We start from the raw sequence: 25,142 nt of genomic DNA, 5'->3' as shown, positions 1-25,142 counted from the left end.
CTGTCCTGGAACTCACTTTGTAGACCAGGCTGGCCTCGAACTCAGAAATCCGCCTGCCTCTGCCTCCCAAGTGCTGGGATTAAAGGCATGCGCCACCACTGCCCGGCCTGTGTTTAGTTTTTGAGGCAGGATCTCTCACTAACCTAGGGCTCACTGGTCCAGCTAGACCACATGGCCAACAAGCCCTAGCGAGCTTCCTTCCTCCCAGAGGTAGTCCCCAACCCTAGGGACAGACATGAGCCACCCGTGCCCTTGGCTTCTACGTAGGTACTGGGGACCCAAACTTGGACTATCATGCTTTTGGGGAAGGTCCACTACTGAGCATGTCACAGGGTCTCATGATGCAGCTGAGGATGGCAGTGAACCCAGCCCTCCCACAGCTTCCTTAAGAGTGCCCACAATAGCTGTGGCCCACTACTCAAGGGTTCCTGACTGGAAACCCCCGTGGGTGAGAGGGGTTCTTGTACTTGCTCCTGAGTTGTTAGGTGACAGGCTAGGGGCTGGGGCCCTTCCCAGTCCCTCCTGGCAAATCCTGGGGCCATCTGGCAAACAAAGTGCCCATCTGTAAGTGAAGAAGCCTGACCAGCCTGAGTTTCTTCTTGGCAGTGGAGTTGGGATGCCTGCCAATGAGGTGTGGGGTGATGTGTGGAGTAAGCCAAGGATCAGGACTCCCTAATAGAGCTCATGCTAGGCAGATACCAGTGCCCTGTCCCCTCCTGTCACACAGCCAAGTGTCAGTGCACTGCACTGCAGTGGCATCTGAGTTGGTGTCACATGGCTACCCCAGTGGCTAAGGTAAGGTCACAAACCTCCAGAGACAGCATGGGGGCTAACTAGCCCTCCTCCTCCCTGTCCAGTGGGACCTGTTTGGGGCTCCTCACTATAGCCTGGTAGGCAGGGCCCAGAATGGGTCTATCCTGCCAGTGGCCCTATACCCACCATGCTGTGCAAGGTGGCAGCCCACACAATAAGCACTAGGGTCCAAGATTTGAGCGGCAACGTCCTTCACTGATGGCTGCCTTGATGGTCTGTGCCTCAGTTTCCCCTGGATGCTGATTGAGGCAACCTGGGGGGGGTGCTTGTAGGGGAGGACAGGGAACCATGGAGGGGTACCCTGAAGCTTAGAGTGCAGGACTGGTGGTGTACAGTGAGGTGGGAGCCTGGGACTCTCTCCTCCCAGTCTCTCTCCTGTCAGAGTGAGCGCCTGGTGGGTATCAGGCAGAGCGATAATGGATAGACTTTATTGGCAGACACGAAGGGAGGACAGCATCCCGTGGCACACAGTTGGGGTCACCAGGGCATCTCCACTTTAAGCACTGGGCGCATACTGCAGTGCCAGTCGATCGAAATCGTTCTCCTACAGTGGGAGAAGAGACATAGCATGAGACAGCACTGCTTCCTCCCTCCCATCCATAGGAACAACTGCTCTGCTCACCTTGGCCTGGTACTCCTTGATGAAGGGGTGGGCCCTGTGTGCATCCTTCAGCTGGGACAAGTATCGGTTTGTCACCTGAAGAGAGTGGGTTGGAATTAGTTGGCCAGATATGAGGATCCAAAAGCCACTCTACCCTGCAAGATAGGGTGGGAGCAAGGGAGGGACCCACCCCCATCCCAGAGATTACGGAACCTGGGCAGCAGGTTCCACTGCAGTGGGGAGTGGCCAGGACAGGGTGACAGGGTGACTGGCTGATGAAGCTTTAGGAAATGACATGTCCCAGATCCTTTTTTTAAAAAAAGATTTATTTAATGTATGTGATTTCTCTCTCTCTCTCTCTCTCTCTCTCTCTCTCTCTCTCTCTCTCTCTCTCTCTCTTTCTTTGGTTTTTTGAGGCAGCTTTTCTCTGTGTAGTCCTGGCTTTCCTGGAACTCACTCTGTAGCCCAGGCTGGCCTCGAACTCGGAAATCCGCCTGTCTTTGCCTCCCGAATGCTGGGATTAAAGGTGTGCGCCACCATGCCTGGCTCACTGTCTCTCTCTTTAGACACACCATAAGTGGGCATTGGATCTCATTACAGATGACTGTGAGCCACCATGTGGTTGCTGGGAATTGAACTCAGGACTTCTGGAAGGGCAGTCAGTGCTCTTAACCGCTGAGCCATCTTTCCAGCCCCATGTCCTAAATTCTAGGACAGTGATTTTCAACCTTCCTACTGCTGGGACCTTTAATACAGTTCCCCATGTTGTGCTGACTCCCAACCATAACATTTTCTTTGCTATTTAATTTTGCTACCTAAGTGTAATTTTGTTACTGTTGTCTATTATAATGTAAATATCTGGTATGCAGATCTGTAAAAAGCTCATTTGACCTTCAGGGTGAGAGTCTCTGTTCTAGGATCTAAAAGCAAGGTAACTCCAGCCCAGCTGTGTCTACACAGCACTGAGGACGACGACTGTCCATCCTCGACTGGGACAATGCAGCAAGTTGTTTCCTGGTTACCTATGCAGAAAGCTGCACCAACTTCCTCTTCATCCTAGGTCTCCACTGGTCTCTGCCTGTCCTGTTTCTGTCCTCACCACCATCCTGAAGGGGCTGAGGCCTGAGTCACACTACAGCCTACCTCAGGGGGCTTGCCCAGGTGCTGTGACAGTACAATGAGGTTGATGAGGGTCTCAGGGTGGCCGCTGTCCTGGAAAAATATGGAGAACAGGCAGTCAGCAAAACCCAGGTGCTGAACCCACCTACCAACATCTGACTGAGCCCAGAAAGAGCCAGCCTAAGCTACCACAGAGAAGGTAGGTGGCACCAGGCAGTCCCAGATTTTCACCATGTACTCTGCAAGGCAAAGGGTCCAGGGCCTTGCGCCTCCTGCTCAGCCTGGCCCAGGTCTGTCCTCCTAGCTTTGGGGGGCCACCGAGTTCCCGTGCTCTACATTAACCTGTTGGCTGTGAAGTTACTCCCCTCACCCCGCCCCAAAAGTTACATCAGCAGCCTCTCCATGGAGGCAGGGATGGCAGGCCAGCTTTAGGTGAGGGTTGGGAACAATCAGATGGGAAACTACTTGTGCCAAGTCCCACAATAGTGCCCCTGTGTTTAAAAACTGAGACTACAACAGCTTCTGCTGACTACCTGCTGGGCATGGACATTGTCCTAATGATGGATCTGTGTCTGGCACAGCCAGTAGTCAGGCTGGTGAAGAGCCTTGTGGTAGCCCAGCAGTAACTGCAGACTTCCCTTGTGGGGAGCTCACTCTATACATGACATTCTTGGTTTTGGGCTGCAAACTCATAATCCTCCTGCTGTAAATTCCTAAGTGCAGTGTGACAGGCCTTACCCCCAGTCCTTCCTCAAGACATTTCAGAGCCTTGCACATATGAGGTGGCAGCGCATGGGCAGCACCTGTGTTCTCCTAAAGACACCAGGTCATGCCTCAGCCCAAGGCCCTCATTCAATTTGTTTTTGATTGCCTAGGGCAGGGTTTTTTGTGCAGCCTTGGCAGTCCTGGAACTCACTCTGTAGACCAGGCTGGCCTCAAACTCAGAAATCTGCCTGCCTGCCTCTGCATTCCAAGTGTAAGGATCAAAGCCACATGCCACCATGCCTGGCTATGCCTCTTTAATTCAAGGCAGGCCTAGCAGTCTAGACACCCTGGAGATCCCCACAGCAGGCAGCTAAGGACGTAGTGGATCTGGAGAGCACACGTGTTTACTGGTCAGGCCGCCAACGGTTTTCATGGCCAACTATGAGTTTCCAATTGTTTGAGGTATGTAATGTTGTGCCAGGATGCCCACAATGGTCAGGGCATGCCCCACCTACCTTGTCCAGTGCCTCTTGCAGCACACCCTCCGCAGTCTCCCAGCGGCCCTGTGCCGAGTGGCAGGCTGCCTGGCCATTGAGCAGCAGCAGTGTGGGGGAGCACTTGTCGGCCAGCTCTTGGAATATGTAGTAGGCTTCTTGTAGCTTCTCACCACCCTATGAGGATACCTATGTCAACTGCTGGTCACCTGCTCGCCGGACACCCTCCATGACACAACCCAGGGAGAGTCTCTCTCTAGACCAGCTCAGGCCCCGCTCCCTTCCAGCAGAGAACCCTGAGTAGAGGGATGTGAGACACGCATGGGCACACAACCCTCCAACCATGCTGCCCGACTCTACCACTGTAAAGATGCTGTGGAAAAGGGTTTCCAGGGAGGTGGTGTATGTGTTGGGACCACAGGGACGCTGAGTCTCACAACAGTTTTAAAATGCAGCAAGGCTGTCAGGGCAGACCTGTAACTGCAGCTACTCTGAGGCCTGGGCAGGACACAAGTTCAAGCCTTGGCTGGTGAGACGACTCAGCCAGGGACAATGCTTGCTGCCAGACCTGAACACAAGAGCTCCACCCCTCTGCACATGCATGTCCCATCCTAGTAAACTAATGTACATACTGTCCAAGCCCTGCTTGCTTACAGAGTAAACTCAAAGCCAGCACGTGGAGCCTTATGAAGTTCTGTCTAAAATGAAAATCAACATTCTACTTGGTTTTTCTAGGCAGGGCTTTTCTCTGTAGTCCTGGCTGTCCGGGAACTTACTCTGTAGATCAGGCTGGTATTTTACTCACAGAGATCTGTCTCTGCCTCCTGAGTGCTGGGATTGAAGGTGTGCACCTCTACCATCTGACTCACAAATTACAAATTTTACAAAAGGTCAGGGAGCTGAAGATGGGTAAGCAGCTACTCTTTAAAAGGACCCATTCATTGCAGGCATCCCCTGGGCACCCCACAACTCTCTGTGACTCCAGCTTTGAGGGACTGACGCCCCCTTCTGGTCTCTTCAGGCACTGCACACATATGCACGAACCCTTTAAGAGGGGCAGGGCATGGGGTGCATGCCTGTCCTCAGCACTAGGGTGATGGAAGCAGGAAGATCAGGATTCTAAAACAGCCTCAGCCACATGGCCAATCCGATGGCACCCTGGCTATGTGACACTTGCCTTTATTTTTATTTTTTTTCAAGTTTTTTTTTTTTTTAAATTAGGTAATTTCCTCAATTACATTTCCAATGCTATCCAAAAAGTCCCCAATACACTCCCCCCCCACAGTCCCCCACCTACCCACCCCCGACACTTGCCTTTAAAACAAAACAAAATCCCTCCAGGCTAAATTCAAATAAAAGTAAAATATGCTGTGTGTATTTTAGTGTGAAGCACTTGTCAGGCACGAGTGAGACCTTGGGTTCCATGCCAGTCTCGAAGAAAGAAAGAAAATGAAAGAAAGAAAGACAGACAGACAAAAACAAAAACAAAAACCCAAACTGAAAATAAGTCAGTCAACCTCCAGAAAGCCCATGTCATTCCCAGCCAAGAAGACGAGCTCCTGAGAGGCCACAGCGGGCTCTCCTGTAAAGGCCTGCAGACAAAAGAGCTCAGAAAGGAGGCCAAGCCCAGGAAGCAGAACAGGGCGGCTGGCAGGAGGCAGTGTGAGCTAAGGATGCCCAGCTTGTCAGAGCAAAGCCACTCCAAATCTAAGAGACAAGAGAGCTGGCCAGCTGCCTGGCTTGGACCAGTCCCGCCAGGAGACTCTTCCAGTGTCTGCAGGGCTCTGCCATTATGCTGCCAGTGAGGCTTGGTTGAACAGAGGGGTGAAGCCACAGGAGTGACACTTAGTCCCTACCCCCAAATTCCTGGGGAGCTTACCACAGCCAGGTTGACCCAGGCAGTAGCTAGCTGGGTAAGTGTGGCGTCCTCATCTTGGTCCTGCATCTTCTTCAGCTCCTTCCTGGGACATTGGAGGGCAGGCACTGAGTGGCCTGGGGGACCCCCAGAGCCTGGGGATGGACCCTGGCACACTCTCCTACTAGCCTGTGTCCAGCTGATACGGGGAAGACAAGGCTGGCCCACCTGGACATGGTACAAATCCAGGAGATGCTACCCGGGGACAGAGTTCTGTTGTGCGGTACCACCTCAGGTAAACTCCCAGCCTGCCACAGCCTAGGGAGCTGCTACTCCACCCCCAACAACAACCCCACCCCATCCCCCAAAGAACTGGGCTAGGACTTGGCTTGCTTCCCACGTGTCCTGTGCAGAGCCTTCCATCACCCGATGGGCAGTGTCCACCCACAGTATTACAGAGGGAAGCAGGCAGAGTCCCACACCCTTGTTCCCAGCAAAGGACCCTAGGGAGAGGCTACATCAAGGCTGTTGTGTCACTTGTATGGGACACAAGAACTAAGAGGCCTTGGGGAAGCTGACGCTGACGTCTGGGCTCACCGGGCTAGGTCCAGCCTGTCCAGCTTGAGGAGGATCTGAATCGTCATGGCCATGCTGTGGACAGGGCAGAGATAGTGATTGGCAGGCATCTGCTCTTGCCAAGAGAAACACTTCCACTTTTCCAGGAAGATCACAGGGGTCTGGGATCTTCCTTGGGATCTGTAGGGACAGACTTGCTGGTGCAACACTGCTGTACTCCTCTGCAGGCCAAGCAGAGAGCCCCAGACCTGCCCCTGCCTGTGTGGGGCGACAACAGGCACAGGGCTTGAAGCCATGGCCCTAGAGTACCTTTGCCTGCCGTCATCAGCCTGTCTCAGCTCCAGGGGAGCCAGATGACTCACGTGGTCACTTGTTCCTTGCCTCCCTTCTAGACGGGCTGACCCCAGGCTGTAGCGGCTAACTTCATGTCTACTGCTCTTCTGCGTACTTTTTCCTCCAGTTCCATGATGGAACCTGTGATCATCTGCCCTTTTCTTGCAGACAGGGTTCCATGTAACCTAGGCTAGACTCAAAGTTTAGATCAGCTGAGGATGACCTTGAATTCCAGATCATCCTCCCGCTACCTCCAAGTCCTGAGATGACAGGCCCGATTGATATGCTCTCCCTCCCCATTCCCACTTGAAACAAGCTCTCTCACTATGTTGCCCAGGCTAGCCTCAAAACCCTAAGATATCTGAAAAATGGTTCAGAGAGTAAATAAACACTTGCTATGAAGCCTGATGACCTCCAGGGTCCACATGGTAGAGAGAACCAACTCCCACGAATTGTCCTCTGCTCTGCAGCGCGCACACACTGACTGTTGTACACGTCTGTCCCCAAATCTATCTGTCCCCAAATCTATCTATCTATCTATCTATCTATCTATCTATCTATCTATCTGTCTGTCTGTCTGTCTGTCTGTCTATCTATCTACCTATCTATCTATCTACCTACCTACCTATCTACAGATATATAGATATATCTATATATATGTACATATATAAATATATCTAAAAACACACATATATATGCACATACACACACACATACATACATATATATGTACGTACAGGGCTTGATTCATCTCCCTCAGCTTTCTAGGAGATGGGATTTTAGGTATCTGCCTGACCTGCTTATCCCTCCTTTTTTTTTTTTTTTTTTTAATAATTTTAAACTCATTCTTTGACAAGTCATACATATATATAACATATTTTGATTGTAGTTCCTTCTTACCCTCCCTCTGGGATCTTTCAGCTTGGACTTATCTAAGTTCTCTTTTCTTTGTATTTGTGTGTATATGTGTGTGTGTGTGTGTGTGTTTGCACATGTCCAACACAAGTGTGGAAGTATGGAGATCAGAGGACAGCTTGTGGGAGTCAGGGTTAGACTGGGCCCCAGTAAGACCCTGTCTTAAGAGAAGCCAGAAGAAGCAGGTTTCAGGCCACTCACCACTCAAGGCCGTCGCCCTGGTGCAGGGTTCGCAGGGCTGCATCCGGGTTCTGGTCGTGGAAGTAGATGGAAGCAGCCATGAGCAGGAAAGTGGTATTGGTCACATCCACACTCCTGCTCATCTCCCGATCCAGCTCCAGCACGATGCTGTCCCTGCAAGATGTGGCTGCTCACTGTGAGGCTAAGGCAGGAGTCAGCCTCATGCCTCTGAGGGATCCCATTCTTCAGGAGCACAGAGCTGTGTCAGTCCAAGGGTGCACAGGAGTGAGCACCAGAGTGGCCAGGTCATCCTAACAGAGCACCAGGCAACCCTAACATGGTGCATCAGGGAGACCAGCCTTTGATGCTTCCAGCCATCCCTGCTCATGCACATGGCAAAACAAGTTAGGAGAGGTGGGAACAGGCACTCAGGCCAGCTGCGTGCTGGAGGGCTGCATGTGATAGCTGAGAAACTGCATCAGAAGTGGTCAATTTCTGGTTGGTGGGAATCCTAAAGGCCTCTGTGCCCTGGCTTCGTGCTAAGCCCAAGAACAGGCCTGGGTTCGGGTAAAGCAGGCAAGATCTACTCTACCCTGGGTATGGCTAGCACAGCTGCTAGGAAGGGACAGTGTTCTTAGGTCTGAGGCTCTAAGACAGGGCTTGCTGAATGGCTACCAGAGTCTGTCCCCGCTCCCCCTGTTCTTTTCTGTGCTAGGAAGCCAAGGTCATGAGTGTGCTTGGCGTGATCAACATATATCCACACCCCAGCTGGATACGGCCTGTGCAGCAGGGTCCACCACCACCTCCACTGGGCAGGCAAGGGAAGTTAATGGAGACACCAGAGTGAGGACATCTTACCCTCTCTCTGCAGGGTGGAGCAGGCCCTGGGCTCCAGCTATTTGGGCCTAGTGCCACCTGCCCTGGCCAAGCCTTACCTCTGGTTCTCACTGGCAAGGTACTCAGCAAACATGCGCACAGCCTGGAGTTCTGGGGCCGAGGAGGGTTTGATCTCGTCCAGGACCACGCCATACTTCCTCTACGGTCACAGGTGCACATCAGTCCTTCCTACCTGAAGGCTTCATATTCCCAACCAACAGCCCACACCACCAGCACACTGCCCAAGACAGCAGTGTCACGTGCATCTGCAGCATGCAGCAAGGTGGCCAAATTTGTTTTCCCTGCTGCTGTAGCTGGGGACAAATGTCAGCAGGGTGGGGGCAGAGGGTGTCTGCTATGTCCCATCTTCCCCCACCTGACAGATCTCTTCCTGACACCCACAGCTATTTCTGGAGCCACCTGTCCCTTGCTGTCCTTTCTCAACCAGGCTGCTTTCAGAGCTGCAGCAATCCCCTTCCTCAGCCTTCCAAGTACTGTGTCACCATGCCCTGTTGGGAAGATCACAGTCACACAGAACCACACAGAGTGTGCGACTGACCTAGGCACGGGGTGGTGATGCAGTCTGTGGTTAGGAGGCTGTTTACCAGGCTCCTCCTGGGGCACCTCAGCCCTTGCCTTGGGCCAGAGTGAAGAAGACCTTTTCAGAGGTCACTAGGAATATATCTTTTTGAGCAGCATTTTGTTGTGTAGCCCAGGGTACCCTCAAACTTGAGCTCCTTCTGCCTCAGGCTCCCAAGTGCTGGGAAGACAGGCCTGTGCCACCTTGCACAGCCTGGGGCTGTTTTTAGAACACAGAAGTGAAAATACACCTCGTGTTTTATGTAGGTAATGACGAAGCCAGGCATGGTAGCACAAGGGAGGTGGAGGCAGGAAAGGGAAGTCATCCTGGGCTCCATAGTGAATCCAAGGCCAGTCTAGGCTATGTGAGATGGCTGCCAAGCCTGATGACTTGATTTCAATTCTCAGGACCTACACAATGGAAGGACCACACATACTTAACCCTCCCCATGATGAGGCATCCTGACACAGTCCCCTGGCCTGGCTGTCCACAGCTTTCCTGCATAGTACTCTGTGCCCTTCCCCAGGCTGTCCACACTCACCTGTGCGAGGTATGCTCTGTACAGGAAGACATCCCTCTCTACTTCCCGCTCGGGACTGGAGAGCTGTGAGGAGATATGCAGAGTGAGGCTGGGCAGCCTCCCTGCTAGGCTCATAGCTCTGTGTCTTAGCTGGAATCCAGGAGACCCAGAAGCCCCAAAGCCTCCACAGAGGGCACCCAATGTGCAAAGCCCTGATCTTCTCTCAGCTGATGTGAGCCCAAGGAGGCTCCGCCGTCATCCCAGTATCACAGCGTGCAGTGCCACTATGGCTACAGCAGCAGCACAGCTGCATGCCCCGGCCCTGCTGGGCGCTTTACAAGCTCAACGAATTTGGCTTTGATTTTATTATTTTGGGAGTTTTGGAGACAGGGTTTCATGCAGACTAGGCTGGCCTCAAACTCACTACATAGCTGAGAACAAGTTGGATCTTCTTGCCTCTTGTCCAGAACCTTAACGAAACAGCTTTTTAGCCTGGTAAGGACAAGCCTCCACACAGTTTACCTGAGCCATGCCCCAGCCTATCACGGCCCTGACCCTGTTTCACATTCAAAACAGCCAAGTCTAAGACCACCACTTTCTACACCCATTCTGCCATTTCCTGGCTCTCTGTGCTGCCTCTGTTGCCAAGGCTACTATACCTAGAAAGCCTGTAGCTCCACCAACTCCATCCCTTACTGAGTCCAGCAGGAATGCTGTTTTCCACGAGGGCACAGTGAGGAATGAGTGACAGGTGATTCTGTCAACAACACACACAGGCTGTTGCAAACATGGGTCCCATCTTTACTGAACTAAAGACAAGCTGAGCATTGTGGCTCAGGCCTGTCACCCTGCATCTGGGAGGCTGAGGCAAGACTGCTGAATCTAGGGACAGCCTGGGCTATGTGACGCTGCTTAAAACATAAAACAAAACCAGGGCAGGGATTTAGCCCGTGGAGCCTTTGCAGCGAAGCTGTGCTTTCCACCCCCAGTACAGCATGGCTGTGCGTACTATGATCCCAGCAATCCAGAGAGCAGGCATGGCCATCAGGAATTCAGTGCTCTTTAGCAACATGGGGAGTCTGAGGCCAGCCTGGGCTAAAGGAGACTGTCTTCTTTTATAACCAAACTTCCCTTCTGGGGGGAGTGGGGGAGGCGAGGAGGGTACAGTTCAAGATGGGTTTTTTTTTTTTTTTTTTTCTGTAGCACCCTGGCTGTCCTGAAAGTCGCTATGTAGATCAGGCTGGTCCAAAACTCAGAGATTTGACTGCCTCTGCCTCTGGGTGCTGGGATTTAAGGCACACCAAGCTACCTCCCGTTTAGGACTATTATTAAGACAGATTACAGTATTACCCGACTGACCTAGAACTCCTTATGAAGATCAGGCTGACCCTAAACTTACAGAGACCAGCCTCCCAAGTGCTGGGATAGAAGGCGTGCACCATGATGCCTGACTTTAGACACTTAAAAAAAGGGGAGGGGGAGAAACGAAACAGTAAGAGGTTTTAAGATGGAGCTAGTGGCGCACAACTGTCACCTCACCATTACCCTGACTTCAGGTCAGCCTGGGCTATAAAGTGAGCCTCTGTCAATCAACCACCAGAAAGTTGGAAGCTTGGCACAGGGGTGCACACCTGTCATCCTAGCACTGGAGGGGTGAAGACTGGAGGCGCAGGACTTCAAGGTTAGCCTCGGTTACAGAGTAAATTCAAAACCATCCCTAACTATAAGAGAAACCGAGTCCTCGGACCAGAATCTCAGAGCGCCCCGGAAGCTGCTCCGCATGCTGCCCACCTTCACGCGCTGAGCCTCGTTGATGCACTGCTGGTAGCTGCCGATGTAGAAAGCGTTCTTCACGTCGAACAGCTCGTCTACCTCTCCGGAGCCGCCAGAGACCGCGCCGGGAACCGGAGGAGCCATGTCACCGCACCTCTAACCGGCCTTCTTCTGGGACACGTAGGCCGGAAGCAGGTCCCCGCCGTCAGGAACTCTGGGAAACGTAGTTCTATGGGACCAATCGGCGTTTGAAAAAGAAACCTTGCAAAGCCTCCCGAGAACTATAGTTCGGGTTCCGTCAACAAACACAAGGCCTTCAGAACCAAAACACTGAAAAGCGGTCAAAGCTCGGATTGGTTGAAGGATCTGGAGAGGGTCTCTCCGTGACGTCACATTCCTCCGCCAACGTCCTTTCACAACTTTCCCAGGCGGGACTGCGCCGGGATGGGCGTGACGTAACATTCACGCGCCGGAAGCACTCATTTCTAGGTTCTCCGCACAGGTCTGGAGCATGGCGGGGTTCGCTGAGATCGGGTTGTCGTCGTGGCTGGTAGAACAGTGTCGACAGCTGGGGTTGAAGCAGCCCACGCCGGTGCAGCTCGGGTGCATCCCGGCCATCCTGGAAGGTGAGTCCTCGCCTTTCTTTTAATGCCTTTCTTTGCCCGCTCTTCCTTAGCCCCACTTGGGTCCCACGAATCAGGGCAGTGTTGGGTGTTTCGGGGACCCTGACCCGCAGCATTGGCATTTACGCTGCGACTGACTCGTGTTCATTATCACACAGGTGATGGGTGGCACCTCTTAAGTTTTCGTAGCACCCGAGCATAGGGAGAGATCGGTGAATGACTAAAACATGACACTGGGAAAAAAAAGGGTAGAGCTGGCTTTGACGTAGAAGCCGTCAAACTCCAGGTAAAAACCAAGGCTCCGTGTTTGTGTCAGTGCTCTTCGGCCCAGTTCACTTTTGCCATTAAAGAGGCGTCCTTGGAGCCGGACGTGGTGACTCTCAGTCATCTCAATACTGAGCAGGTGGAAGCAGGAGAGTCAGGAGTTCAAGGTGATCCTCAGTTATGTAGCAAGTTGCAGACCAGCCTGGGCTACCTGAAAATTTGTTTCAAACAAGCAATTATAATAATTGTTGGAAATTAGATAATAACACGTTCAAGGAACTAGTGAAAATGAAACAGTTTTAAATATTCCATTCTGCAGAAAGGGGTACCAGTATAGAGAAAAGGCAAAAATAGCTGGTGTGGTGATTTCAAGCAAGTTTTTGAAGCCTTTCCCCAAATATGTGAAATTCCTGACCTTTTCTTCCATAGACCTGCAGGGCTTTCCCTCTCCCCAAATTCCCCATCCCATTGGTCCATTGGGGCCCCAAGTCTTCTCTAATGAATAGTTTGGGTCTTGAGGCTGCCCTTCTTTTCTTTTCTTTTCTTTCTTTTTTTCTTGTTTTTTTGGTGTTTTGAGACAGGGTTTCTCTGTGTAGCCCTGGCTGTCCTGGAACTCACTCTGTAGACCAGGCTGGCCTTGAACTCAGAAATCCGCCTGCCTCTGCCTCCCGAGTGCTGGGATTAAAGGCGTGCGCCACCCTGCCTGGCTGCCCTTCCTTTCTACTCATGGGCTCAGTTACATAGCAGACCACCTGTAACTCTCCAAGTCTTAGACCAACTAGGGGAGAGAAGGGCCCAGTGCCTCCAACTCATCTGTAACTCTAGTGAACCATAAGCGCACCTCGTACTAAAAGCAGACCATACCCATCTATTTCTTACAATAATGAGGGGATGCCCAAGGGACCAATCATGGCCCTTGCTCCACATTGATGCTGCTTTGCCATCTGCCTAGGTCGGGACTGCTTGGGCTGTGCAAAAACAGGAAGTGGCAAGACAGCAGCCTTTGTGCTTCCCATCTTGCAGAAGCTGTCTGAGGACCCTTATGGCATCTTCTGCTTGGTTCTGACACCCACCAGGTGAGCCTCCCCACTCACCCACATGTGCTTTCTTGACCTGTCCGAGTTGCACTTTGCTCTTGTGTGAAATGGGATAAGAATCATTCCTTTCTTGTAGGGATGCAGAATCAATCTGGGCTAATGGTGTGTGTGAGACATTCCTAGGATTCAGGAGGGAGCTACCAAGTCTTAACAGCTAGGGAAACAAAATGATATCCTTGGGCCTGTAAGATTGCTTAGCAGGCAGAGCCATTTGTCTGCAAGCCTAAGTTAAGCCCCCAGGGACTCACCTTCAGGGTGAAAGGAAAGAAGTGACTTCCATAGATTGGCCTCTGACCTCCACTGTAGCGCCACGTCATGCACGTGCACACCCATATAGATAAAGAAATGTAATAAATGTGTTTAAAGGATATTATAGCCGGGCTGTGGTGGCACACGCCTTTAAGCCTGGTCTACAGAGTGAGGTCCAGGACAGCCAGGGCTACACAGAGAAACCCTGTCTCAAAACCAAAAAAACCAAAACAAAACAAAAAAAGCTATTGTAGGTATATAGGTTCCGTTGTGCATAGGAGAGGCCAGCAGCAGGGAACAGAAAGGATGCGGTCAGCACCTTGAATATAGGTCTCAAATATCACACAGAAGATGAGATTGCGATTGTGTTTACATGTGGGTCAGGGATTAACATCAGGCATCCTCCATTTCTCCCCGCCGTGTTTTATTTTTTAACTCCTTTCCCCCACCACTCATCCCCCAGAGCCTGCTGTCCTGGAACTCCCTCTGTGGACCAGGCTGGCACCGACTCACAGAGATCCTCCTGCCTCGACCTCCTGAGTGCTGGGATTAAAAGTGGGTGCCACCACACCCTGCCAAAGGTTTGATTATTTATATGCCACAGACAGAAGAGGGTGTTGAGTCCTGTGAGAGACAGTTGTAAGCCGTCATGTGAGTGCTGGAAATTAAACTCAGGACCTCTGGAAGAGGTCTCAGCTGCTGAGCTGTCTCTCCACCCCCGTCTTCTATTTATTTCCTTTTGGATTTTCTAGGCAGGGTTTCTTTGTGTAACTGTGGCTCTCCTGGACCTCACTCTGGACCAAGCTGACCTCCAATTCACAAAGATCTGCCTGCTGTTGCAGGATGTTTGATCACACTGTGAACCCTAAGATTGTGTTATTTAACTTGTCTTTAGTTGTGGTGTTGCTCAGCCTTAGCACACATCTTTAATGCCTCTGATGTCTAATACAGACACACCCTTAGTACACTGCTGTAATCCCAAACAATGAAAGTAGTTTGTAGAAGGAAGTACCCATGTTTGAAAGTGATGTCTAATTGAGTGGCAGACAAAGTGACAAATCAGAGAAAGATTTGACAGAGTAGCACATGGCCAACTCTCAGGAGAAGAGGAATGGGAAGCTACATGAGGGGCAGTGCAGAGAGGAGGAGGCGGTGCAGAGAGGAGGAGGCGGTTCTCCTGGGACAGTTGTGCAGAGGCAGGTTGCAGGGAGAGAACAACTCTACACAGGTGAAGACAGACCGAGCCAAAGAATCGGGAGCCAGAAGATTAGAACAGAATTACTATGAGGTCAAGCAGGGCAATTCAGGAGGGGGGGAGGGGGAGGAGAGAGAGAGAGTGTGTGAGTGTGTGTGAGAGAGTGAGTGAGTTTGAATCAGTCAGTGTGAAGAGGAGTTAGAGCTGGAACAGCTGAGTTAAACCAGCCAGTCAGAGCTCAGAAAGAACTAGAAAGGGGCCGGGCGTGGTGGCGCACGCCTTTAATCCCAGCACTTGGGAGGCAGAGGCAGGCAGATTTCTGAGTTCGAGGCCAGCCTGGTCTACAGAGTGAGTTCCAGGACAGCCAGGGCTACACAGAGAAACCCTGTCTCGAAAAAAAAAAAAAAGATAGTACAGGACTAGGCCTAGGTTAGCAGACAGGCAGTAAGCCTTGGAGACAACAATTAGAGCAGAGAATGAACTCTCATGTGGAGGGCAGAGGACCAGCTGAAGGAATCATGTGGAACCAGCTTTCCTTCCACCTTGTGGGTCCTGGAGACCGAACTCCAGATGTGAGCTTGTATCTTGCCTGCTGAGACATGTTGCCAGTCTCCTTAGAATTGATTTTTGAGGAGGCCAGGAGGAGCCTGGAGGAAAGAGAGGGGATGGGAGAGAGGCACAGGCACCAGTTCATCTGGCTGGCTCTTGTCATCCACAGAGAGCTGGCCTACCAGATCGCTGAGCAGTTCCGGGTGCTGGGGAAGCCTCTGGGCCTGAAGGACTGCATCATTGTTGGCGGAATGGGTATGGGGGCTGAGAGGTTGCTGTGGGCCTTGGGGGGTTCCTGCTCATCCCTCCCACTCAGTCTCACCTCTCCCTCCACTTCAGACATGGTGGCTCAGGCGCTGGAGCTCGCTCGGAAGCCACACGTGGTGATTGCCACCCCTGGGCGCCTGGCTGATCACCTGCGCAGTTCCAACACTTTCAACATGAAGAAAATCCAATTCCTGGTGAGCCAGCTGTGCTCCTGAGGCTAGAGACTGGGCTGGGGGCACCTTGTGTCAATTTTCTCTTTTCTCCTCTGCTGTTCTGTGAGACATGGGATCTCTATGGAGGAGCCCTGGCTGTCCTGGAGCTCTGTATACAGATGTGCATGAGTGTGCTCAGCTGGTACCCATTCCTGACACTGGTATCACAGATGGTTAAGCAAAGGGCTAGAAATAAAGACAAGGGCCAGCTGGGTGTGCTGACACACAACCTTCCATCCCAGGGCTCAGAATACAGAGGCAGAAGGAGATTTAGGAGTTCGAAGCCAGCCTAGTCTGCATAGTTCCAGGACAGTCAGTACTATATAGCAAGACTCTGTGTTATACAGAACAAAAAACCCAGTAGAGACAAGACATGTAGGTGGGCTGTCCTAGAGGACCTGCTGGAGTCTTGCACAGTGGGTGACCCGGACTTGAGGCTGAGGACAGTGTTCAGGAACCCATTTCGCAGTGTCTGAAAGGCAGGTGGGCTATGCTTGGGGCTTTTACTGAGCATCTGCAGCTCCCAGGTTGAAGATTTTGCAGTGGTCCAGCCTCCTCTCCTGCTGCTCGGATGCAGGTGATGGATGAGGCCGACAGGCTGCTGGAGCAGGGTTGCACCGACTTCACCACAGACCTGGAGACCATCCTGGCAGCCGTTCCAGCACGAAGGCAAACGCTGCTGTTCAGTGCCACGCTGACTGACACACTCAAGGAGCTGCAGGGCCTGGCCACCAACGAGCCCTTCTTTTGGGAGGCACAGGCCACGTGAGTCCCACAGCTGTGGGTGAGGGTCACCCCAGAGAGTTGAGGCAGAAGAACCTGAGGTAGGATGCTCTGCCCTTCCACCTCCAGAGTCCGCACAGTGGAGCAGCTTGATCAGCGCTATTTGTTGGTACCGGAGAAGGTGAAGGACGCCTACCTGGTTCACCTGGTCCAGACCTTCCAGGACCAGCTGGAGGACTGCTCCATCATCATCTTCACCAATACCTGCAAGTGAGTGGCAGGCTCTGGCCGTCCCCTGTGCTGGAGGCTCTGGCCCACCTTACCACATGTGAAGGTGAAACTGGGCTAGGCCCAGTGGCGCTGCTGTGATCCAGGAGGCATGGAAAGCTCTTCCAGGCCAGCCAGGGCTACACAGTGAGGCCCTGACTCAAACAAGAAAAAAATAAGAGCTGTTGGCTGTCTCCTAACAGTGTAGAGGGCAGAGGAGGGGCCACTGTCCACCATAGGAGAGGGGATCAGCAACTTGATAGCTCTACTTTGGAAGTCAGAGTACCATGGTCAGGGCTGCTGCTTGTTGGTTCTGGCTTTGAGAGGCTCACAGGCAGCAGACCAAGCATCTCTACCACTGCTCGGCCGGGTGTTCGTTTGTTCATTTGTTCAGGTGATGTCTCCGTGCTGGGCACTCACACCCATCCTTTTCCCATCAGGACCTGCCAGATCCTTTGTATGATGCTTCGAAAGTTCAACTTCCCCACAGTGGCACTGCACTCCATGATGAAGCAGGTGATGGACCACGGCCATAGCCTCTCTCTAGTCTCAAATGTCACAACTCAGAGGCTGAGGATATGGCTCAGTTGGTAGAGTAATGTTGTTCAATTTTAGAGGGCTGTGGTTCAGTTGGGAGAGTCCTTGCCTAGCATGGATGAGACCCTGGGTTCCATCCCCAGCACTGTTAACTGGGCATAGTGGTCTGTCTATTGCACTCAGGAGGTGAGGCAGGAAGAGCAGAAGTTCAAGGCCAGCCTTGACTACATAGGAAGTTCAAGACCAGTTTAGTGCTAATAGAGACGCTGTCTTTGGTTTTGGTGGGGTTGTTTGTTTTGTTTTGTTTTTGTTTGTTTGGGGGAGTTTGTTGGTTTTGATTTGTGGGGTTTTTTTGTTTATTCATTTAGTTTGATTTTGCTTTCTTTTGTCTTTGGTACTTGAGACAGGGCCTCTCTATGTAGCCCTGTTTTGTCTTGGAGCTCCCTATGTAGACCAGGCTGTCCTCAAAATCACAGAGATCTGGCTGACTCTGCTTCCCAAATGCTGGGATTAAAGTGTGTGTTAGCATGCTTAGCACAGCCCTGCCCCCCACCCCCCAAAAGAATACAAAAGAAGACATCACAGCACTGTGATACCGCTCCCCTCCCCATGTCATCCTGTTGTCCCCTTTGTCCACCTTCTTCCCTGGTCTGGTCTCAGCCCTGTCCCCAGGCTTACTCCATCTGCTCACAAATCTTTTCTCACCTATGGCACAGAAAGAGCGCTTTGCAGCCCTGGCCAAATTCAAGTCCAGCATCTATCGGATTCTTATTGCCACTGACGTGGCCTCAAGGTGAGACCACCATGGCACAAGCAATGAGACCAAGAAGCTGGCCGTGGGTAAGCTGAGTGTAAGCCTTGGTTTCCCTTCATGGACTGCAGCTGAATGCTCTGTCCCCCAGGGGCCTGGACATCCCCACTGTGCAGGTGGTCATCAACCACAACACCCCTGGGCTTCCCAAGATCTACATCCATCGGGTTGGCCGCACAGCCCGTGCAGGTAAGCAGAGCCAGGCACGGGAGGTTCCAGCTGCACTGGAGAACTGGGTCCACCACTAAGTGGGAACAGCTTTCCAGTGTCCTGGCTTCCATCCCCAGCCTGATGCCTCACTGAGATGCTGACCCAGGGGCCAGGGAGGCATCTGCTTTGATATTCCCTCATGCCTGGATTGCTGGGGCCAGACTGGACCTGCCATCCTGCCCCTGTGGGTTTTGGGAAGTCTGAGAATGACCCTGTCTTAACAAATAATAAGCACTGAGAAGCTGGCTGCTGTGGGTCATGAGCCCTATCAGCCGAAAGTCTCCTTCAGCTTGGTCACCACTGAAGAAAGAGCAGTAGAGGAGGACTAAGCTGGCCTCCAGCCATAAAGGAAAAGCAGCTTGCTGCTGGCCCTCACAAAGGGCAGCTTAGCAGACCTGCTCCCCACTGTCCCTCAGCTTCCCAGCGTCCCCTCTGCCTGTCACATACAGAGCCCACCCTGGGGGCAGCCCTAGTTCTCTTCACTGATTTCTTGCCTCTGAGGAGGTCCCTGGAGCTGATCAGCTGGGACAAGCCTCTTGATGGGGCCCAGGTTCTGTGACAAATGTGTCCCCACAGGGAGACAGGGGCAAGCCATCACACTGGTGACGCAGTATGACATCCACCTGTTGCATGCCATCGAGGAGCAGATCAGTAAGTGGGTAGGGTCCAGGGTGGGTCCTGTCCAAGCCTGGGAGATGAATTCCTCTCCCTAGCTTACTTTACTCTGGGACATCTATTCCAGTGCTCACCCTGAAAATGCACCCTGCACACAGGACACCAAACCTGAAGGTCCCTGTGTGGTTTGGAGGTTGACAAGGATGTGAGTTCTCAGGCAGGCTCTACAACCTATGTTAAACAGCCACCAAGACGGGCCATCTGGAGCTCCTTGTAGAAGCTTTCAGTTTAACTCTCAGTGGCCTGAAGACCTGTGCTCACAATGCAGAGCCTGTCTCAACCTCTCAGGGAGCCAGATCTCACTTCATTTACTTGTTCATTTGTTTATTCAGTCATTAATTTGAGACAGATTCTTGCTCTACAGAGCTGGCCTGGAACTCAGCTGGAACGAGTGATCCCCCTGCCTCCACCTCCCAGTGCTGTGATGACAAGCATGTGCTGCCAAGCTTGGCAGCATTTTGCGTTTTCTAAATATCATCAGTCCACATTTGGTTGGATCCAGACATCCAGAGCTGGGGGCGCAGAGGGCTGGTTGCACTCCCAGCCCAACTCAGTATTTCCTGTCCCTGCAGAGCAGCAGCTGGCAGAGCTGGTGGTGGAGGAGGCTGAGGTCCTACAAATCCTCACACAGGTCAACGTAGTGCGAAGGGAGTGCGAAATAGTAAGTGTGGCCAGCCTGTCGGGTGGGGCGGGGCTTCCTGCCCTGGGCCTGACTGACCTGTCCCCTCCCCACCCCTAGAAACTGGAGGCTTCGCATTTTGATGAAAAGAAAGAGATCAACAAGCGGAAACAGATGATCCTGGAGGGGAAGGTAGTATAGGGAGGCATGGGTGTGCAGGGGCAGGCGTGAGAGTGTGGCCAGTAAGGGTGGGTGGGGCCTGGGGACGGGTAGGGGCGGGGGGAGCCAGTCCCTGGGAAGCTGCCCAGTTACATTCTCAGCTCCCTTCTGCAGGACCCAGACCTGGAGGCCAAACGAAAAGCTGAGCTGGCCAAGATCAAGCAACAAAACCGACGCTTCAAGGAGAAAGTGGGGCAGACGCTTCGGCGGCAGAAAGCAGGGAGCACTGTCCGACGGTCGCGTCCTCCCAGATCTCGGCCCCAAGAGCCAGCCCAGGCTGAGGCTCAGGACTGAGCTGTAAACCTGGTGCTGGTGGCCCCTGACTTCAGTAAACACTCTTTGAACCTATCAATCCGACTTGAAAATGGGGTGGGATGAGTGCAGGGTCTTCAGGTCTCAGGATCCCAAAGCCTCAGTTGCCCCATGGGGATGACTAGTGCAGCCTTCCCTCGCAGTGTCCTGGGGTGCAGGGCAGCAGCAGCCAGGGACAGCAGGTGCCAGCAACGCCACACGTAGAAATGTAACCTGGGCAGAAGCACTGCCCAAGGATTCTAGAAAACTATACAGTGCAAAGCTCAGAGACAGCTGGGGTCCCCTGGCCCCTGCCAGGGCGCCTTGAGGCCGCAGACACTCCAGGGCAGACTAGGGTGCTGCCTCTGCCAGTCGTGCCAGGCCCTCACGCAGCTCGCTGAGCTCAAACAGCCGAACATCCAGCAGCTGCGCAGCCCGGCCCACCTCTGCCCGAGCGCGCTCCCGCTCGGCCCGCGCCTCCTCCAGGTTGCACTCCATCGCCCGCAGCTGCTGCTCAAGCTCCGCATTGCGGGTCTCCAGGTCCTACACGGGGAAGAAGGGGTGGGGTGGTAGCTCTGGTTGCCAGTTATGTCTGATGTGGTCCATGGCTCTCACCGGGTCAGTAAAGTGCCATTAAAATGTGAAGTACTGAGTTTGGAATCCAATGGCTACATATAAAGCATGGCTGGCAAGCATTTGTAATCCCACTGCTGGGAAGACAGGCAGGATTCCTAGAGCATACTGGACAACCTAAGCGTCCCCAGGCCAGTAAGAGACACTGTTTTTTCTTCTTTTATTTTTTGGTTTGGTTTTTTTTTGGAGATGGGGTTTCTCTGTGTAGCCCTGGAACTCACTCTGTAGACCAGGCTGGCTTCGAACTCAGAAATCCTTCTGCCTCTGCCACCTAAGTGCTGGGATTAAAGGTGTGCGCTGCCACTGCCCAGCTAGAGACCCTGTTTCTAAAAACAAGATGGACTATAGAGATGGGTCAGTGTAAAGAGTATGAACTTCTCCAGAAGACCTGAGTTCACCTCAAAGCACTGGTGTACAATACCGCACATGTAACTAAATCTTAACGCTAGATGCACCGCATGTCTCACAGGCCTTTAACCCAGCACGCGGGAAGCTGCTGCTAGAGACAGTCAGTATGAAAAACAAAAACCCTAAAATGAAGGTTTAATCCCCGGTAGCCACATGGTAGAAGGAGGGAACTGCGTCCTAACAGCATGGTCTGGAGCCAAGCACTTTTAATGAAGTGGGCAGTGGAACTAAAGAGATGGTAACCTGAAGGCCCTGAATTTCAGTTGCCTCTTACCCACACACAATCTAATGCCCCCAGCCACTGCTAGCAGCTGTAACCTCAAGGGTGGGAGAGCAGGGTCCCACTGTTGATTGACTCAGCACCCAGCCAATCTGAGCTCAGTAAGATAGTCTCAAAGGATGGTGTGCAAAGAAACTGGGGAAGACACCAACTCCAGCTTCCATGCACATACATGCGCATCTGCACCCACATGGGATGTATGTATGCACATACACTACACGCAAAAACCAATGATAGGTGGTACCTGGGTGGCATACAAACGCATAGAACAGGCTTCCTGTAGATTCTCTCCCTGGGAATACAGTCCTGTGACCAGGAGGGCCAATGATCCTGGGGTCCTGGGCCTTTGCACAATCTGCTCCCGCCCTCAGAGACAACAGGGTCATCTCCCCAGGACATTCCTGGAGATGCTCCAGATACTCTTGGCTGAGGTCTCTGGAAGTTTCCCTGGGACCTTAGACTGCTCAGATGTGGGAAGACTAGGTATGAGGTTGCTTAGCAACTTTTAAGTAGACAGCCCTATCCCACTCACAGGCAGATGAGACCTGTTCTACCCCAGGGGCCACTCTTACAGCTGAGGTCCTGCAGCCAACCTGAACCTGCTGCTGTGTCTCTTCCCGCTCGGCAGTGTCTGGAGCCTCTCGGGTGCCAGTGCTCTGATTCTTCAAAGTCTGGATCTCCTAGAGAAGAAGGTGTCCGAGGTGTCCTCAGAGGCCCCTGATTCCCGAGGAGAGTACAACAGGATCCCTAAGCTTGCCCCTGGCTCACCTGGTCCTTGGTCTGCACCCGAGCCTCCAGCTGCTCCACCGACTGGCTGGTTGCTTCTTTCTCTACTACCCGGACTGGCTCTACAGCCACCTGGGCCTCCAGCTCTGCCACCTGCACACATGCAACTCAGTGATCCTACCGTCCTCTGGGACACGGAGGGCCTGATGGCCCCTATGAAGCTCTCACAGTTTCAAATCATTTTACAGCAAGAAATGGCCTGCTGGGGACTGATGGGTAGAAGGGATGTTGGGTGAGGGGTCCTCACCCGCTGCCGCAAGAGTTCAGCCTCTGCACGTTGGACCTCCAGTTGTTGCCTCCACTGAGTGGCCGCTGCGTTGGCCTCCCGAAGGGCTCCTGCCAACCTCTGGTTGCTGTCCTGAAGCGCGAAGAACTCGGCCTCCCACTGGACCTCCCCTACGGAGCTGAAGGGAAGACACCGGGCTGGGGTGTGCATGGTCAGGACGGGCGTCATCTGGAGAAGGGTATCCTGGACTAAGCAGGGCCAAAGCAACACTAAGCCAGGGAGTGGGACCATGAAACCATATGTGGAGCTGTGGCTCCTCAGAGGCCGAGACAGGAGAATCCCCTTAGGAACAATGTCAGCCTAGGTTATATATAATGAGCTCTGGGATATATAACAGGACCCTACCTCCAAAAATTTTTGGAAGCCTATCGCTGCCCTCCAGAATGCCAAGAAAGCAATGGGGGGGGGGGTCGTCAGGCCCATGGTCAAAAGAGATGGGGGTGCGAATGATGAGGAAAGTGCAGCCTCCTTTCCAGAAGAGGCAAGAACCTATTGCTTCCTCGTCTCCCAGGTCTGTAGTCCAGTTTCCTACACCCCCACAGGTCTCACCTTGATGACCACGCCCCTTACTTCCTGCCAGGACCCTGACCCCAGAAACACCATCCTAATGGTCTGTCCTGGGGATGTCCTACCCTAGCACACCCCTTTAGTGACAATCAAGACCTTGACACTTGCTGAGCGGTTGGCACACGCCTTTAATTCCAGCACTTGGGAGGCAGAGGCAGGCGGATTTCCGAGTTCGAGGGCAGCCTGGGCTACAGAGTGAGTTCCAGGACAGCCAGAGCTATACAGAGAAACCCTGTCTCGAAAAACCAAAAAAAAAAAAAAAAAAAGACAGGAACCACACCCTAGAAACAACAAGAAGGTAATCCCTCAACAAAAAAAAAAAAAGACAGCCACAAGAACAAAAAAAAAAAAAAAAAAAAAAAAAAAAAAAGACCCTGACACTAGAAACCAAACCACACCACCCGAAAGTTCAGTCTGGACACAAGATACCCCTTAGGCCCCCGCCACGCCCATTTTTCAAACAGGCTCCGCCAACTACACCACTCACCCTTCTGACAGCATCTTCTTCAACCGTTCCCGCTCGGTGGGGCCAGGGGTGTCCGCGCTCTGGCTACGGAACAGTTTTTCCTCTCCTGGACCATTGGTGCTGACCAAGGGGCTTGGAGGAACCTGTGCATGGGAGCCAGGACTGGGTCACAGTGGGCATTTGCTTCAGTCAAGGTCATGGTAGGAAGTAAAGTTGACTGAAGCGAGGACTGAAGTCACTGGGGTATTGAGGTCAGGGAGTCTGAACTGACCCCTGATGACCAGTGTGTCTCTTTCCTCACTGGTGCTCCATATCTCCCCAGAGCCTCCTGTCCCCCACCTGCCTGGTGTCCCTACAGAAACAGGGATCTGAACATTTGGAACTGCACTCCCCCAGGTAAAATTGAGGCATGGGCCAGTGGAAGGGCTGGTCACCAAGTCTGATGCCCCGCTGAAAGAAAAGAACTGACTCCCACAAGTTATCCTCAGAGCTCCATATGTGCACCCAGGCACACGCACATGTGTGCACACGTACATAAATGTGGTTAGACCACCAGCCACCCTTAGACACTAATACAGTGCAAGGCCCCTGATATCAGAAGCATATATGGCTGCTTCAGGGGTGTGGTAGTCATGGGGCACTGTAGATATGGGGTGCAGGAACACCTACCTGATGGGAGGCAAGGGCCAGGCCAGTACTAGTGAATTCTCCACCATCTTGAGATTTCTCTCGAGCCAGCCTGGCAGCTTCTTTCACCTCCTGAAACTTCTCAGCAAACTGAGGGTGAGGCAGGGGGACAGTCAGAAAGCATTTCCCACGTCTTGTGTCACACTCCCAACTGCACCTGTCCTGTCATCCTGGGAAGAGTCAACCCTGTGGGCATCTCAGGTGTCAGGATGACACATAGAGCGGGGGTTGGCAAATTAGAGAGGTGACATTAAAAAGTTCTGAGCTGCCGGGCAGTGGCGGCCCACACCTTTAATCCCAGTGCTTGGGAGGCAGAGGCAGGTGGATTTCTGAGTTCGAGGCCAGCCTGGTCTACAGCATGAGTTCCAGGACAGCCAGAGCTACACAGAGAAACCCTGTCTCAAACCGCTCCTCCACCCCCAAAAAAAAGCTCTGAGCCACACTTTCTGGGACTTTCTGTTCTGTTGGGCTGAGTGGCCAGCCTGAGGCTAGTTGCCCATCTGTCCTTCACACCTGCCAGTAACACAGGAAAGACATCCACAGGCAGCAAGAGGCTGCGTCTCCTGGCATCCCTTTCTCCCAAGGCTGTCAGCTGACAGCTAATGCTGGTTCCGAGTTTATAATAATGTGGGGTTTTTTTTCACTTTAACATAATTTTTGTTTCTTATAGAGACCGTGTGAGGTCTGGAGCCATACTCCACAGTTAGGAAAGCAGACTGCTGTCATTGAGGAGCTACATAAGGTCACACACCACCTCAGGCAACTAGTGCACAACTGCCTGTGACCAGCTCCAGGGATCCAATGGCCTCTGCAGGGCATCTGCACGCACATACACACAGGCATGACATGTATACACATAAATTTTTTTTTTTTTTTTTTTT

The 25,142-nt window shown here is 52.5% G+C and overlaps 3 protein-coding genes across 4 annotated transcripts in view; 1 reads left to right on the top strand and 2 right to left on the bottom strand.

Annotated features, from left to right (window-relative positions):
* Positions 1–1,221: 1,221 nt before the first annotated feature.
* Positions 1,222–11,658, bottom strand: Cope (coatomer protein complex subunit epsilon). Its single transcript, XM_021169403.2, has 10 exons — positions 11,359–11,658; positions 9,589–9,651; positions 8,527–8,627; positions 7,613–7,765; positions 6,185–6,238; positions 5,612–5,693; positions 3,754–3,909; positions 2,558–2,626; positions 1,436–1,510; positions 1,222–1,357 (listed from the first exon to the last, which is right to left on the bottom strand). The coding sequence occupies exons 1-10, from the start codon at positions 11,482–11,484 to the stop codon at positions 1,310–1,312; spliced, it is 927 nt and encodes a 308-aa protein (XP_021025062.1). The 5' UTR covers positions 11,485–11,658; the 3' UTR covers positions 1,222–1,309.
* A 127-nt stretch (positions 11,659–11,785) lies between these two features.
* On the top strand, positions 11,786–20,800 carry Ddx49 (DEAD-box helicase 49). Its single transcript, XM_021169400.2, has 13 exons — positions 11,786–11,966; positions 13,180–13,303; positions 15,487–15,572; positions 15,657–15,778; positions 16,374–16,561; positions 16,649–16,789; positions 17,227–17,302; positions 18,040–18,116; positions 18,226–18,323; positions 18,921–18,995; positions 19,592–19,680; positions 19,759–19,830; positions 19,972–20,800. Exons 1-13 carry the CDS (start codon positions 11,852–11,854, stop codon positions 20,149–20,151), a joined length of 1,443 nt encoding a protein of 480 aa, XP_021025059.1. The 5' UTR covers positions 11,786–11,851; the 3' UTR covers positions 20,152–20,800.
* Positions 19,327–25,142, bottom strand: part of Homer3 (homer scaffold protein 3) — an 11,731-nt gene continuing 5,915 nt past the window's right edge. Inside the window, exons 5-10 of one of the 2 annotated variants that reach the window (XM_021169402.1) lie at positions 24,244–24,351; positions 23,596–23,717; positions 22,503–22,659; positions 22,238–22,348; positions 22,063–22,149; positions 19,327–20,691 (exon numbers count right to left, since the gene is read on the bottom strand). In XM_021169402.1, coding sequence (XP_021025061.1) covers positions 20,500–20,691; positions 22,063–22,149; positions 22,238–22,348; positions 22,503–22,659; positions 23,596–23,717; positions 24,244–24,351 — 777 coding nt within the window. In that variant the 3' untranslated portion in view covers positions 19,327–20,499. Of the gene's footprint in view, positions 20,692–22,041; positions 22,150–22,237; positions 22,349–22,502; positions 22,660–23,595; positions 23,718–24,243; positions 24,352–25,142 lie in introns of both variants that reach the window. The other variant, XM_029480604.1, reaches the window with a different exon arrangement.

Source organism: Mus caroli, chromosome 8 (genome assembly GCF_900094665.2).
Source record: "Mus caroli chromosome 8, CAROLI_EIJ_v1.1, whole genome shotgun sequence".
NCBI lineage: Eukaryota > Metazoa > Chordata > Mammalia > Rodentia > Muridae > Mus > Mus caroli.
The sequence above is the reverse complement of the archived record's forward strand: the minus strand, read 5'-3'. Positions and strand labels throughout refer to the sequence as shown.

Excerpts from the sequence above, each read along its gene's own strand:
- Ddx49 (XM_021169400.2), top strand. The coding sequence starts at position 11,852 with ATGGCGGGGTTCGCTGAGATCGGGTTGTCGTCGTGGCTGGTAGAACAG. Across the intron at positions 16,562-16,648 it reads TTTTGGGAGGCACAGGCCAC|AGTCCGCACAGTGGAGCAGC; the intron begins GTGAGTCCCACA and ends TTCCACCTCCAG. Across the intron at positions 18,117-18,225 it reads GCCACTGACGTGGCCTCAAG|GGGCCTGGACATCCCCACTG; the intron begins GTGAGACCACCA and ends TCTGTCCCCCAG.
- Cope (XM_021169403.2), bottom strand. The coding sequence starts at position 11,484 with ATGGCTCCTCCGGTTCCCGGCGCGGTCTCTGGCGGCTCCGGAGAGGTA. Across the intron at positions 8,628-9,588 it reads ACAGAGCATACCTCGCACAG|AGGAAGTATGGCGTGGTCCT; the intron begins GTGAGTGTGGAC and ends CTGTGACCGTAG. Across the intron at positions 1,358-1,435 it reads TCAAGGAGTACCAGGCCAAG|GAGAACGATTTCGATCGACT; the intron begins GTGAGCAGAGCA and ends CTCCCACTGTAG.